The sequence below is a fragment of the Xenopus tropicalis genome, chromosome 10 (genome assembly GCF_000004195.4).
Source record: "Xenopus tropicalis strain Nigerian chromosome 10, UCB_Xtro_10.0, whole genome shotgun sequence".
Taxonomy (NCBI): domain Eukaryota; kingdom Metazoa; phylum Chordata; class Amphibia; order Anura; family Pipidae; genus Xenopus; species Xenopus tropicalis.
Genome location: NC_030686.2, coordinates 2,009,779 through 2,022,937, shown reverse-complemented (window position 1 = coordinate 2,022,937; position 13,159 = coordinate 2,009,779). Strand labels below are relative to the sequence as shown.

Sequence of the window (13,159 nt, the reverse complement as noted above, 5' to 3'; positions counted from 1 at the left end):
AAAAGCCCCCCCCCCGTGGGGCCAGCCCTTGGCACTAAATGTTGCCCTTCTTCTGACACAATGGTGGTCATTTATCAACCCTGGGCATATTTGCCCGTGGGCAGTAACCCATGGCAACCATTCATGTTGTTACATTCATTGTTCTACCTGCAGCTGGCTGGAAAAGCCAATCACGGATAGGTTGCTATGGGTTACTGCCCATTGGCAAATTTGCCCAGTGCTGATGAATGAGCCCCGTTGTATAAAGTCCAATAGAAACACAGAATCTAAAGCTATTTGCCCCACCCCTCCATATTAAATATTTTATTATAGTTTAGAGTAATTATATATCACCCCCATTCTTGTCTGAACCCCTTTATGGGCCGGATCCCACCAGGCTGTTCCATGTCTTTATCCCCTTTATTTCTGTTGCCTCTCTCCAACTTCATGTTGTGGCCCTTGGGTCCCTTCCTATCATACTTACTATATCCCCTCTCCCCTTCTCTTCCCTCAGACCCGTATATTAAGGGTCTGGGACCCTCTCAGTTGAATCCCCCCAGCTGCCTCAATGGACAGTTTCTATTTTATTATTAACCTGAACCCAATATAGAGGGGGGGTCTCACTATTGCCCTATAGACACAACCCCCTCTGATCCCTCTTCTTGCCCTGATATTTCATTTGCCCCCCTAAAATGATATTCCCTTCCCTTTGCCCTAAGTCCCCCCCAGTCTGTGCCCGGCGCTGGCATCGCTGCGCCCCAAATCTGCTGATTCCACATTAAATTAAACCCCAGTCTGTTCCTCCAGTTACAATAAAGCCATTAGCCAGTGTCGCCCCATCCGGTACCGGATCTGCAGATCAATATCAGGAACATTTGTTAACTCTATAACCCACAGAACCTTTAACCCAAACTGGATCCAATATCCCATTAATGTAACTGTATAATTATGTATCCAATGGGAGGGGGGGTGGCGCCTCTCTGCGATTGGTTTTATTTAACGATGAGGGTTTTGGGCTCATAGGGACATAACTGCCTATATATAAGGGTACGAAACGCGTGAGGCGGAATGGGGGTCAGTATGTTTGACTGGCCATTTATGACCCCTATTGAGAATGGATCCCGTTGCCCCTTGGGGCAGGCAATAGTTAAGTGGCTACACAAACAGATATCTGGGCTTTGGCAGAACAAACCCCCCCCCCGGTTATACGAGAATGGGATAAATGCAGATTAAGTAGGAAAGTTTGAGGCGGAAACGCGGCGGGGAAGGGAAACGCGAGCCAATCAGGAACAATGAAACCGCATCCCATTGATTTAGGGCTCGGAAGCTCCATTCAGCCGGCAAGTGACTGACAGGGACACTGAATTGAAAGAGATCCAATTAGAACCCAGAACTTCTGATCATTTGGAGAAATAGTGTTTAGGCCAAAAGGGGTTGTAGCCCTTTAAATTAACCATTAGTATGACGTAGAGAGTCATATTCTGAGGCAACTTGCAATTGGTCTTCGTTTTTTTATTATTCGCAGAGTTTGAATTATTTCGCTTTTTGTTCAGCAGCTCTCCAGGTTGGAATTTCAGCGGCTACGTGGTTGCTAGGGGCCCAGTTTAACCTAGCAACCAGGCAGTTGCTTGTAAAAGGAACAGAAATATGAAGAGAAGGGCAGAGAATGATAAACTAACAATAAAACTGGAGCCTCACAGAGCAATAGGGTTTGGCTGCCGGGGTCAGTGACCCCCATTTGAAAGCTGCAGAGAGTCAGAAGGCAAATAATTCAATAATTGGAAATGACAGAATATCAATGTTCTAACTGGATACAGTCCGGTCCCATCTAGGGCTCCGATTGGCTAGAAGTTAGTCTAGCAATGGGAATAATCTGATTGGCTACAGACTTTTCTACATGCAACTGCTCTAACCGGTTACAAAATCCAATAGCCATGTTGGCTTTCTAATGCTCTGATTGGCTACTGGTTTTTCCAAGCTATTTGTACCTACCAATAATCTGATTGGATAACTCTAAGCAACTTTTCAACTGGTCTATGTTATTTATTTGTTACAGTTTCTTCTTCCAACTTTCAAATGGGGGTCACTGACCCCGGCAACCAGAAACCTATTGCTCTGTGAGGATTCAGTTTTATTGTTATTGTTACTTTTTATTCCTTATCTTTCTACGCAGCCCCTCCCCAATTCATATACCTGTCTCTCATCCAAACTGCTCCCTGGTTGCTAAGGTAACTAGGACCCTAGCAACCAAATACCCGCTGAAACTCTAAACTGGAAAATTAAATAACTAAAGAATTACAAATAAAAAATGAAGACCAATTGCAAATTGTCTCAGAATATGACTCTCTACATCGTACTAAAAGGTAACAAAGGTGACCAATCCCTTTAACCAAAGGAAAGCCAAAGGATTGGCTGGGATAATCCCAGAGGCCGGGGATAATGGATTCCCCATTAATGGAACGTTCTGGATCACATTTCAGGGCTATCCCAATAGTGTAGAATAGCGAGCCAGCTCTACAGCACGTTGCTAGGCTGCGTTTCTAGGGGGAATTGGATGGATACGGGAATTCAGTCCCCAATTATAATGATATAAGGGGAATCATATAAACCCAAGGTACAGGCCTGACATATTCCATGTAATAAAGCTGTTTGGTGGGTCCCATTTGCCCCCGGTGTGTGCAGTTTGCTGGGTTCTACCCATCTGCCCCATGAATCCCGTCTCCCTATCGGAAACTGCCGTCAGCAAATCAAGCAAAGTGCACAGTATATTGTTTTCCTGCCCCCGGGGACAGGGGATCTATACAGACTGCAATAATGTTCCGCTCTTAGCATGAAACACTGTAACCTCTGCTCCGCAATGCATCAACCCGTATTGCCTTACGTGCTCTGCAGTGTCTGCCGCCGGGTTACCCCCACGGGGCAATATCCCAGGGCATCTGGGTAAGAGTGAAACAGGGTCCCATGATATCAAATGCAATTCAAATGTTGGACTACAACACTAACAGCCCCCAATTCCCCCGAGAGGCTTAGGCTGAATAGAAAGTCTAAAACCAATCGATGGGCTGCGGGTTGGGAAATATTTATTTAATGTGTTACTGTCACCACTTTGTCCCAAGCTCTCCATCTTGCCCTACTGTCTCCATCTTGCCCTGTGGTCTCCATCTTGCCCTACTGTCTCCATCTTGCCCTACTGTCTCCATCTTGCCCTACTGTCTCCATCTTGCCCTACTGTCCCCATCTTGCCCTACTGTCTCCATCTTGTCCTACTGTCTCCATCTTGCCCTACTGTCTCCATCATGCCCTACTGTCTCCATCATGCCCTACAGTCTCCATCTTGCCCTACAGTCTCCATCTTGCCCTACAGTCTCCATCTTGCCCTACAGTCTCCATCTTGCCCTACAGTCTCCATCTTGCCCTACAGTCTCCATCTTGCCCTACAGTCTCCATCTTGCCCTACAGTCTCCATCTTGCCCTACAGTCTCCATCTTGCCCTACTGTCTCCATCTTGCCCTACTGTCTCCATCTTGCCCTACTGTCTCCATCTTGCCCTACAGTCCCCATCTTGCCCTACTGTCTCCATCTTGCCCTACTGTCTCCATCTTGCCCTACTGTCTCCATCTTGCCCTACTGTCCCCATCTTGCCCTACTGTCTCCATCTTGCCCTACTGTCTCCATCTTGCCCTACTGTCCCCATCTTGCCCCTACTGTCTCCATCTTGCCCTACTGTCCCCATCTTGCCCTACTGTCTCCATCTTGCCCTACTGTCTCCATCTTGCCCCTACTGTCTCCATCTTGCCCTACTGTCCCCATCTTGCCCTACTGTCCCCATCTGCCCTACTGTCTCCATCTTGCCCTACTGTCCCCATCTTGCCCTACTGTCTCCATCTTGCCCTACTGTCCCCATCTTGCCCTACTGTCTCCATCTTGCCCTACTGTCTTCATCTTGCCCTACTGTCTCCATCTTGCCCTACTGTCTCCATCTTGCCCTGCTGTCTCCATCTTGCCCTGCTGTCTCCATCTTGCCCTACTGTCTCCATCTTGCCCTACTGTCTCCATCTTGTCCTACTGTCCCCATCTTGCCCTACTGTCTCCATCTTGTCCTACTGTCCCCCATCTTGCCCTACTGTCTTCATCTTGCCCCACTGTCTCCATCTTGCCCTACTGTCTCCATCTTGTCCTACTGTCCCCATCTTGCCCTACTGTCTCCATCTTGCCCCACTGTCTCCATCTTGCCCCACTGTCTCCATCTTGTCCTACTGTCCCCATCTTGCCCTACTGTCTCCATCTTGCCCCCACTGTCTCCATCTTGCCCTACTGTCTTCATCTTGCCCCACTGTCTCCATCTTGCCCTACTGTCTCCATCTTGCCCTACTGTCTCCATCTTGCCCTACTGTCTCCATCTTGTCCTACTGTCCCCATCTTGCCCTACTGTCTTCATCTTGCCCCACTGTCTCCATCTTGCCCTACTGTCTCCATCTTGCCCTACTGTCTCCATCTTGCCCTACTGTCCCCATCTTGCCCTACTGTCTCCATCTTGCCCTACTGTCTTCATCTTGCCCTACTGTCTCCATCTTGCCCTGCTGTCTCCATCTTGCCCTGCTGTCTCCATCTTGCCCTACTGTATCATGTTCTACTGTAAATGGCCTTGTAAAGATCTAAGTGTAAGTTCAGCAGAAAGGGCAGGGGATGCTGAGCCCAAACCCAAAGAGTCTTTCCAGCACAGCATATTGGACCAATCCATGTCAGTCAAAACCTCAGGAGAGGTAATTAAATCTCTGCCACGTTCCCCCCGACAGGCCGTGGGGCAATAAATCTCTGACTGGAACAGAAGCAGATGCTGAGCCGACACTGAGAATGGCAGAAAGTGCTGAGCTCATTTGGCTTCATGGAAATCACATGTGGGAATGGGCAGCACCGGCACCGTGTGGATCACAAACACTCACACAAAGCAGGTTCTGGCCCAATTCCACGTGGGAAACCAATTGCTCCCTGACCCACTTTCCTCCGGCGCTGAAACCTCCGCTCTCCATGAATTATAAATAATCAGGCAAAGTGCAGCTTCTACCGACGGAACATTCCGGCCCCCCAGGCCCACGGCACCAACACGCGTGTAAATCTCAGGCACGGAGAGAGAAAATACACCTGTGTGTGCAGGTACGAGATCTGTTATCCAGAATGCTCAGGGACTGGGGTTTTCCAGATAAGGAGTCTTTCTGTTATTTGGATCTCTATACCTTATGTCTAATAAATAATCATTTAAACATTAAACACAGGAGCATTGTTCTAATTTCAGAAAGGATTATATACATAAATCATGGTTAGAATCAAGTACAAAGAACTGTTTTATTATGATATTAATAAATATATATTAATACTATAATTGTTTGATTGAATGGAGTCTATGGGGTCTTTCTGCAATTCAGAGCGTTTTGGAAATGAGTTTCATAAAGGATAATGTACCCCCTACTGTAAATGATAAGGATATTAGCAGTCACTGAGGGGTTCTGTGCCCCCCATATAAAGGCACAAGGCTGCAGGCTGAGTTATACAGGGAACTCTGAGTATCACTCATGTATTATAAGGGATAATGTACCCCCTACTGTAAATGATAAGGATATTAGCAGTCACTGAGGGGTTCTGTGCCCCCCATATAAAGGCACAAGGCTGCAGGCTGAGTTATACAGGGAACTCTGAGTATCACTCATGTATTATAAGGGATAATGTACCCCCTACTGTAAATGATAAGGATATTAGCAGTCACTGAGGGGTTCTGTGCCCCCCATATAAAGGCACAAGGCTGCAGGCTGAATTATACAGGGAACTCTGAGTATCACTCATGTATTATAAGGGATAATGTACCCCCTACTGTAAATGATAAGGATATTAGCAGTCACTGAGGGGTTCTGTGCCCATATAAAGGCACAAGGCTGCAGGCTGAGTTATACAGGGAACTCTGAGTATCACTCATGTATTATAAGGGATAATGTACCCCCTACTGTAAATGATAAGGATATTAGCAGTCACTGAGGGGTTCTGTGCCCCCCATATAAAGGCACAAGGCTGCAGGCTGAATTATACAGGGAACTCGGAGTATCACTCATGTATTATAAGGGATAATGTACCCCCTACTGTAAATGATAAGGATATTAGCAGTCACTGAGCAGCTTTCTGCACTTATTACTTATACCTGTATATATATATATACACTGACTCTTAGGAATAACATAGGGACACCAAGCCATTGGACAAGAGAATACTGTATCAGACTCATTCTAACCCACAGTGATAATGACTGAACTGCCCCCTTCCCAAACCCCCAGAGGGCAGATTTTCCGGATAATTACAGTCTATGGCTGAGCTATTAGCCCATTAGTCACTGCCTGGCCACATAAAATCAAATAAACACCAGATAGGGGGTACTGGGGCCCTGTAAAAGGACCACAGGTCGGAGGGAAATCCCTCAGACCCAACAGGTTTCAGCAAATCAATTAAACAATCTCGAATATCACTATAACAATACAATGGAGTTATATTAATATATGAAAAAAAAAAAACATTTTTATTGCCTGACGCATTTCGTGCCTTATGGTACGAGGCTATAAATTAACACTGTAAGTGCTGTAATGTATGAAACATACCTGGCGCCATGGTAACATCAATAAATGGTATTTTTATATTAATATATGAGATTTGGGAATTTAATCCATTTCACACAGACAATGGGAGAGGAGGAATCACTGACACAATGTACATATCCCTGAAGTAAACAATGAGAGGATTGTGACAGTGACGGTTCTGGGGCTCAACCAATAGGATTCTCTGCCTTTGTGCCAGTACAGGGTTGGGCTCAGGGCACAAGCACAATTTGCACTCACAGTTTCTTTATGTGTTCTGTGATAGAATGCTCTGTTATACAGATAGCTAGAATCTCAGCCATAAAGCAGGGCAGGACTGCTGCTTACAATGGGGGGATCAGATAGGATCTGTGCCACTGTGACAGAATGCTCTGTTATACAGATAGCTAGAATCTCAGCCATAAAGCAGGGCAGGACTGCTGCTTACAATGGGGGGATCAGATAGGATCTGTGCCACTGTGACAGAATGCTCTGTTATACAGATAGCTAGAATCTCAGCCATAAAGCAGGGCAGGACTGCTGCTTACAATGGGGGGATCAGATAGGATCTGTGCCACTGTGACAGAATGCTCTGTTATACAGATAGCTAGAATCTCAGCCATAAAGCAGGGCAGGACTGCTGCTTACAATGGGGCATATGTAAGGCATATGTGGAAAACTATGAGAAGCACTGAACCCCCTATAATTACCCTTGGGACCCCAAGACTCACACTGGGTAAGTTACAATATACAGTATGTAAGAACATTTGAAAATATCTCTTTGGTCACACTAGGGTGCAGGGCATGGGGGGGCTCACACATGGTGAAGGGGGGGTACAATAAACACACATAGTACAGTATATTGGGGTTCATAAGGGCTTACTGAACACTGCAGAAAAATACGGGCCCCTTTGGGCCCCTGGCACTGCCACCCAGGCATGGCACTATACACACAAAAAGGCCCCCTGGGGGGCACAGTAGGGTACAAACAGGGGCTATATGAGGGCTCTAGTGCCCCCCAGGTACATCTCTCCCCCCACACACACACTGGGGGGCACAGTAGGGTACAAACAGGGGCTACATGAGGGCAATAGTGCCCCCCAGGTACATCTCTCCCCCACACACAAAGGCAAGGAATAGTAGGGCCCCTGACTCAGGGCCCCCCAGTACTTACACATAGGTATGATAGATAAAGGCCCCCCCGGTACTTACACATAGGCATGATAGATAAAGCCCCCCCCCAGTACTTACACATAGGCATGATAGATAAAGCCCCCCCCCCAGTACTTACACATAGGCATGATAGATAAAGCCCCCCCCCAGTACTTACACATAGGCATGATAGATAAAGGCCCCCCGGTACTTACACATAGGCATGATAGATAAAGGCCCCCCCGGTACTTACACATAGGCATGATAGATAAAGCCCCCCGGTACTTACACATAGGCATGATAGATAAAGGCCCCCCGGTACTTACACATAGGCATGATAGATAAAGGCCCCCCCCAGTACTTACACATAGGCATGATAGATAAAGGCCCCCCCGTACTTACACATAGGCATGATAGATAAAGGCCCCCCCGGTACTTACACATAGGCATGATAGATAAAGGCCCCCCCCGGTACTTACACATAGGCATGATAAGATAAAGGCCCCCCGGTACTTACACATAGGCATGATAGATAAAGGCCCCCCCCCAGTAACTTACACATAGGCATGATAGATAAAGGCCCCCCCGGTACTTACACATAGGCATGATAGATAAAGGCCCCCCGGTACTTACACATAGGCATGATAGATAAAGGCCCCCCGGTACTTACACATAGGCCATGATAGATAAAGGCCCCCGGTACTTACACATAGGCGATGATAGATAAAGGCCCCCCCCCGGTACTTACACATAGGTATGATAGATAAAGGCCCCCCCAGTACTTACACATAGGCCATGATAGATAAAGGCCCCCCCCGTACTTACACATAGGTATGATAGATAAAGGCCCCCCCAGTACTTACACATAGGCAATGATAGATAAAGGCCCCCCCCCCCGGTACTTACACATAGGTATGATAGATAAAGGCCCCCCGGTACTTACACATAGGTATGATAGATAAAGGCCCCCCGGTACTTACACATAAGGTATGATAGATAAAGCCCCCCCAGTTTACACATAGGCTGATAGATAAAGGCCCCCCCCCAGTACTTACACATAGGCATGATAGATAAAGGCCCCCCCCCGTAACTTACACATAGGCATGATAGATAAAGGCCCCCCCGTACTTCACATAGGCATGATAGATAAAGGCCCCCCCCCAGTACTTACACATAGGCATGATAGATAAAGGCCCCCCCCAGTACTTACACATAGGCATGATAGATAAAGGCCCCCCCCTCAGTACTTTACACATAGGCATGATAGATAAAGGCCCCCCCCCCAGTACTTACACATAGGCATGATAGATAAAGGCCCCCCCCCGGTACTTACACATAGGCATGATAGATAAAGGCCCCCGGTACTTACACATAGGCATGATAGATAAAGGCCCCCCCGGTACTTACACATAGGCATGATAGATAAAGGCCCCCCGGTACTTACACATCGCAGTAGATAAAGGCCCCCGTACTTACACATAGGCAATGATAGATAAAGGCCCCCCCGGTACTTACACATAGGCATGATAGATTAAAGGCCCCCCCCCCGGTAACTTACACATAGGCATGATAGATAAAGGCCCCCCCGGTACTTACACATAGGCATGATAGATAAAGGCCCCCCCCCGGTACTTACACATAGGCATGATAGATAAAGGCCCCCCCGGTACTTAACACATAGGCATGATAGATAAAGGCCCCCCCGGTAACTTACACATAGGCATGATAGATAAGGCCCCCCGGTACTTACACATAGGCAATGATAGATAAAGGCCCCCCGGTACTTCACATAGGCAGATAGATAAAGGCCCCCCCGGTACTTACACATAGGCATGATAGATAAGGCCCCCCGGTACTTACACATAGGCAAATGATAGATAAAGGCCCCCGGTACTTACACATAGGCATGATAGATAAAGGCCCCCCGGTACTTACACATAGGCATGAATAGATAAAGGCCACGGTACTTACACATAGGCATGATAGATAAAGGCCCCCCCGGTACTTACACATAGGCATGATAGATAAAGGCCCCCCCGGTACTTTACACATAGGCATGATAGATAAAGGCCCCCCGGTACTTACACATAGGCATGATAGATAAAGGCCCCCCTGGTACTTACACATAGGCATGATAGATAAAGGCCCCCGGTACTTACACATAGGCATGATAGTAAGGCCCCCCCGGTACTTACACATAGGCATGATAGATAAAGGCCCCCCGTACTTACACATAGGCATGATAGATAAGGCCCCCCGGTACTTACACATAGGCATGATAGATAAAGGCCCCCCCGGTACTTACACATAGGCATGATAGATAAAGGCCCCCCCGGTACTTACACATAGGCATGATAGATAAAGGCCCCCCCGGTACTTACACATAGGCCATGATAGATAAAGGCCCCCCAGTACTTACACATAGGCATGATAGATAAAGGCCCCCCCGGTACTTACACATAGGTATGATAGATAAAGGCCCCCCCGGTACTTACACATAGGCATGATAGATAAAGGCCCAGCCCCGGGGTCTCTCCAGCACATTGTAGAGGAAATTCTGCAGTTTGCGATAGAAAGCGTTGCGCTTGGGGGGCTTCCCGGTGCCTGACACCCCCGACCGCTGTTTGATAAGGATACTGCTGCGCTTGTCGGAGCCATCTATAAGGAGCGCCCCGTCCCTGCTTGTGTCTGGGGGTCCCGCATCCAGTCCCACAAAGCCCACCTTTAGCTTCTTCTCCCCAGTGGGGCCGGGATAGACCCCCCCATTGCGGGATTTCTGCACCATGTTTGGGGGGGTCTCAGGCTGGGGGGCCTTCCGAGGTGCTCATGCTGCCAGGATGGGGGGGCTAGGGGGGGGCTGGCAGTGCCAGGGTGGGAGTGGGTCGGTACCAGGGTGGGAGTGGGTCGGTACCGGGGTGGGGGGGTCCTCTCTCTCCGCAGCTCAATGGGAACTGGTTCTGAGCTGAGTGAATCTCTGCAATCCGAGCCCGAGAGGCTCCTCCCTATTAACCCTTTACTGGCAGTGCCTCCCCCTCCTACTCCTACTGCCGGGAACTACAACTGCCTTGGCTGCCGGGGATGCCGGGAAGGGTAGTACCTTGGTCTCTGTGTTATAATAATGTGATTGGTTATCAAGGCAAGAGGTTGCTGCCCCCCTGTCCCCATACCCCTGTTATTAGCCCCAATACACAGGGTTTCTACTTAATATTTAATGCCCCAAAAATAATGATTTTCCCTAAAGCAACATTTGTGTTTGGGGCTAATCAGCCCATTGGAGACATCTGGCAGCACTTCTATTGCCTCCGGGCTGAGGCTGATGATCATCTTTATGGGGCTTTAAACTAACACAAACCTCCTGAGTTACGTTCCCAAATCCTCTGCCCCCGGGTCTGTAACCATCCAATGATCTGCCTTTAGGGGGGCAGGGACACCTCAAATAGTGGGGGGCTGCAAAACAGGAAAGACAGGGGTAATGGCATTAGTAGGGCAACACCAGAATTGCACCTATAGTTTGAGATGGAGATGGTAGGGCAAATAGAGGCAGTAGGACAAGATGGAGGCAGTAAGGCAAGATGGGGACAGTAGGGCAAATAGAGGCAGTAGGACAAGATGGGGACGGTAGGGCAAGATGGGGACGGTAGGGCAAAATGGAGACGGTAGGGCAAGATGGAGACGGTAGGGCAAGATGGAGGCGGTAGGGCAAGATGGAGGCGGTAGGGCAAGATGGAGGCGGTAGGGCAAGATGGAGGCGGTAGGGCAAGACATGGAGGACGGTAGGGCAAGATGGATGACTTCTGTGTCTGACGTAGTCGTTTCCTGTGTCGTGTTTTAGGGGTAGGCCAGACGGGGTGTGTGTCCGTTTAGATCTGGCCTTTCCTCTTACATGGATCTATCTGCAGAACATTCCTTGTGTCGGCTGAAGAAAATAATCAACCCAAATCATTCTGTTATGATGCCCAGAACATTCCTTCTCTCTGTATTGTTATTAATACCTATGGGTTAGCACGGCCCTATACGTGGTACAGTATAATAGTAAGACTTATTGTGTGGCCAGAATACAGAATATTGGCCTTTTGGCCGAGATCAAGTGGAGCGTCTGTTCTAAACATTGGGGAGACGCCAACCCCACTGAGAGAACAGAACAGGATTTGTATCGGTGCAATGATCTCCTTAGTCTTGGGCATGGATCTAGGGGGAGATGTGTGGCCCTTCTCCCCATGAAACCTGGCCCTGCCGAGGGGGCAAACAACTTGGGACCTCTTTGGAGGTCATTTGTTCATCCTTTCCCTTTAGAGCAACAGGACTATAGGATTGGACAAAGGGACCCCCTAGCCTTGTGGTGAAGGGCGTCTGAAGACCCTTGCCTCCCTAGCCTTTAAAGTGAAGACTCTTGAAGACTCTTCTGGTTATTTTGTGCATTTTGGCCAAGTGATTGAAGAGTTTGTCTTTAAGACTTAGTCTTAAGATTTAGTCAATTGCACTGGTGTGTGACACTTTTTTTGCACTTGATTGACACTTTTCTGATTTAGAAGCACAACTGGGGCTTCAAAAATAATAAAATGTGACATACGGTTTCCCTTAGGCACCTAGACAGTACAGTGCGGGAGAAGCTCAGGGAGATACTGAGTTCTACTGGGATCTTCTGGCCTGGGGTATTTCCTCGTTGGGGAGACCAAGAGACTGGAAGTAATGCAAATTGATGGTCTGAAACCCATTGAGACGTGTCCCCCCAGTAGGGCAGTCTGACACCCTGACTCAGCCACTGGCATGGAATGGCACTCGTTGCTCCAAGCCGCTATCATTGGCTCCTATCTGCCATGTCCTTGGTTACAGCTGACAGATACCCAGATACATTATGTTCTGATTTATGACAACTTGGCAGAGCAAAATACATGGACTCCATCCCCTGGAACCCTAACAGAGTAATTTATCAGCGAGATACAAACTTGTGCTCGGCTTTCTGACTCCCTGCAGTACATGCAGAATAAATAGCAGTTTTCTACTCAATAAGGATAACACTCACTGTTATATGAATCCTTCAGGGCACAACACGAACATGCTCAGTTTGCTCCTCTCTCCCCCTCCCCTCTCTGCTCTCTTCCCCTCCCATCTCTGCTCTCTCCCCCTCCCCTTTCTGCTGTAATCTGAGCTACCAGCAGCCAGAACCACAGCAGGGAAGCTACTGAGACCAAGCTAAAATGGCAGCTGCTATCTTAAACAAACAGAGGGGGCTTCAATGGCTGTTTACTCAGGTAAGGTAAAGCTTTCTGCAGAATAAATATAACATTCTAGCTTGCACTGATGTGACTATTGGCAAAATAAAATGCCTTTCCTTCTCCTCTGTCTTGAGTGAAAGCAACCTTTTGTTCTATAGCTGCTGGAAGTCTGCCTATTTCTATTTCTCAAGGTTCAGT

At 48.0% G+C, this 13,159-nt stretch overlaps 1 protein-coding gene across 5 annotated transcripts in view; it reads right to left on the bottom strand.

Moving 5' to 3' along the window:
- kcnq2 (potassium channel, voltage gated KQT-like subfamily Q, member 2) overlaps positions 1–10,687 on the bottom strand; it is a 33,985-nt gene extending 23,298 nt beyond the window's left edge. For all 5 annotated transcript variants that reach the window (XM_031894621.1, XM_031894617.1, XM_031894620.1 and 2 more), the window contains exon 1: positions 10,241–10,687. In XM_031894621.1, coding sequence (XP_031750481.1) covers positions 10,241–10,530 — 290 coding nt within the window. In that variant the 5' untranslated portion in view covers positions 10,531–10,687. The remainder of the gene's footprint in view (positions 1–10,240) is intronic.
- Positions 10,688–13,159: the final 2,472 nt, after the last annotated feature.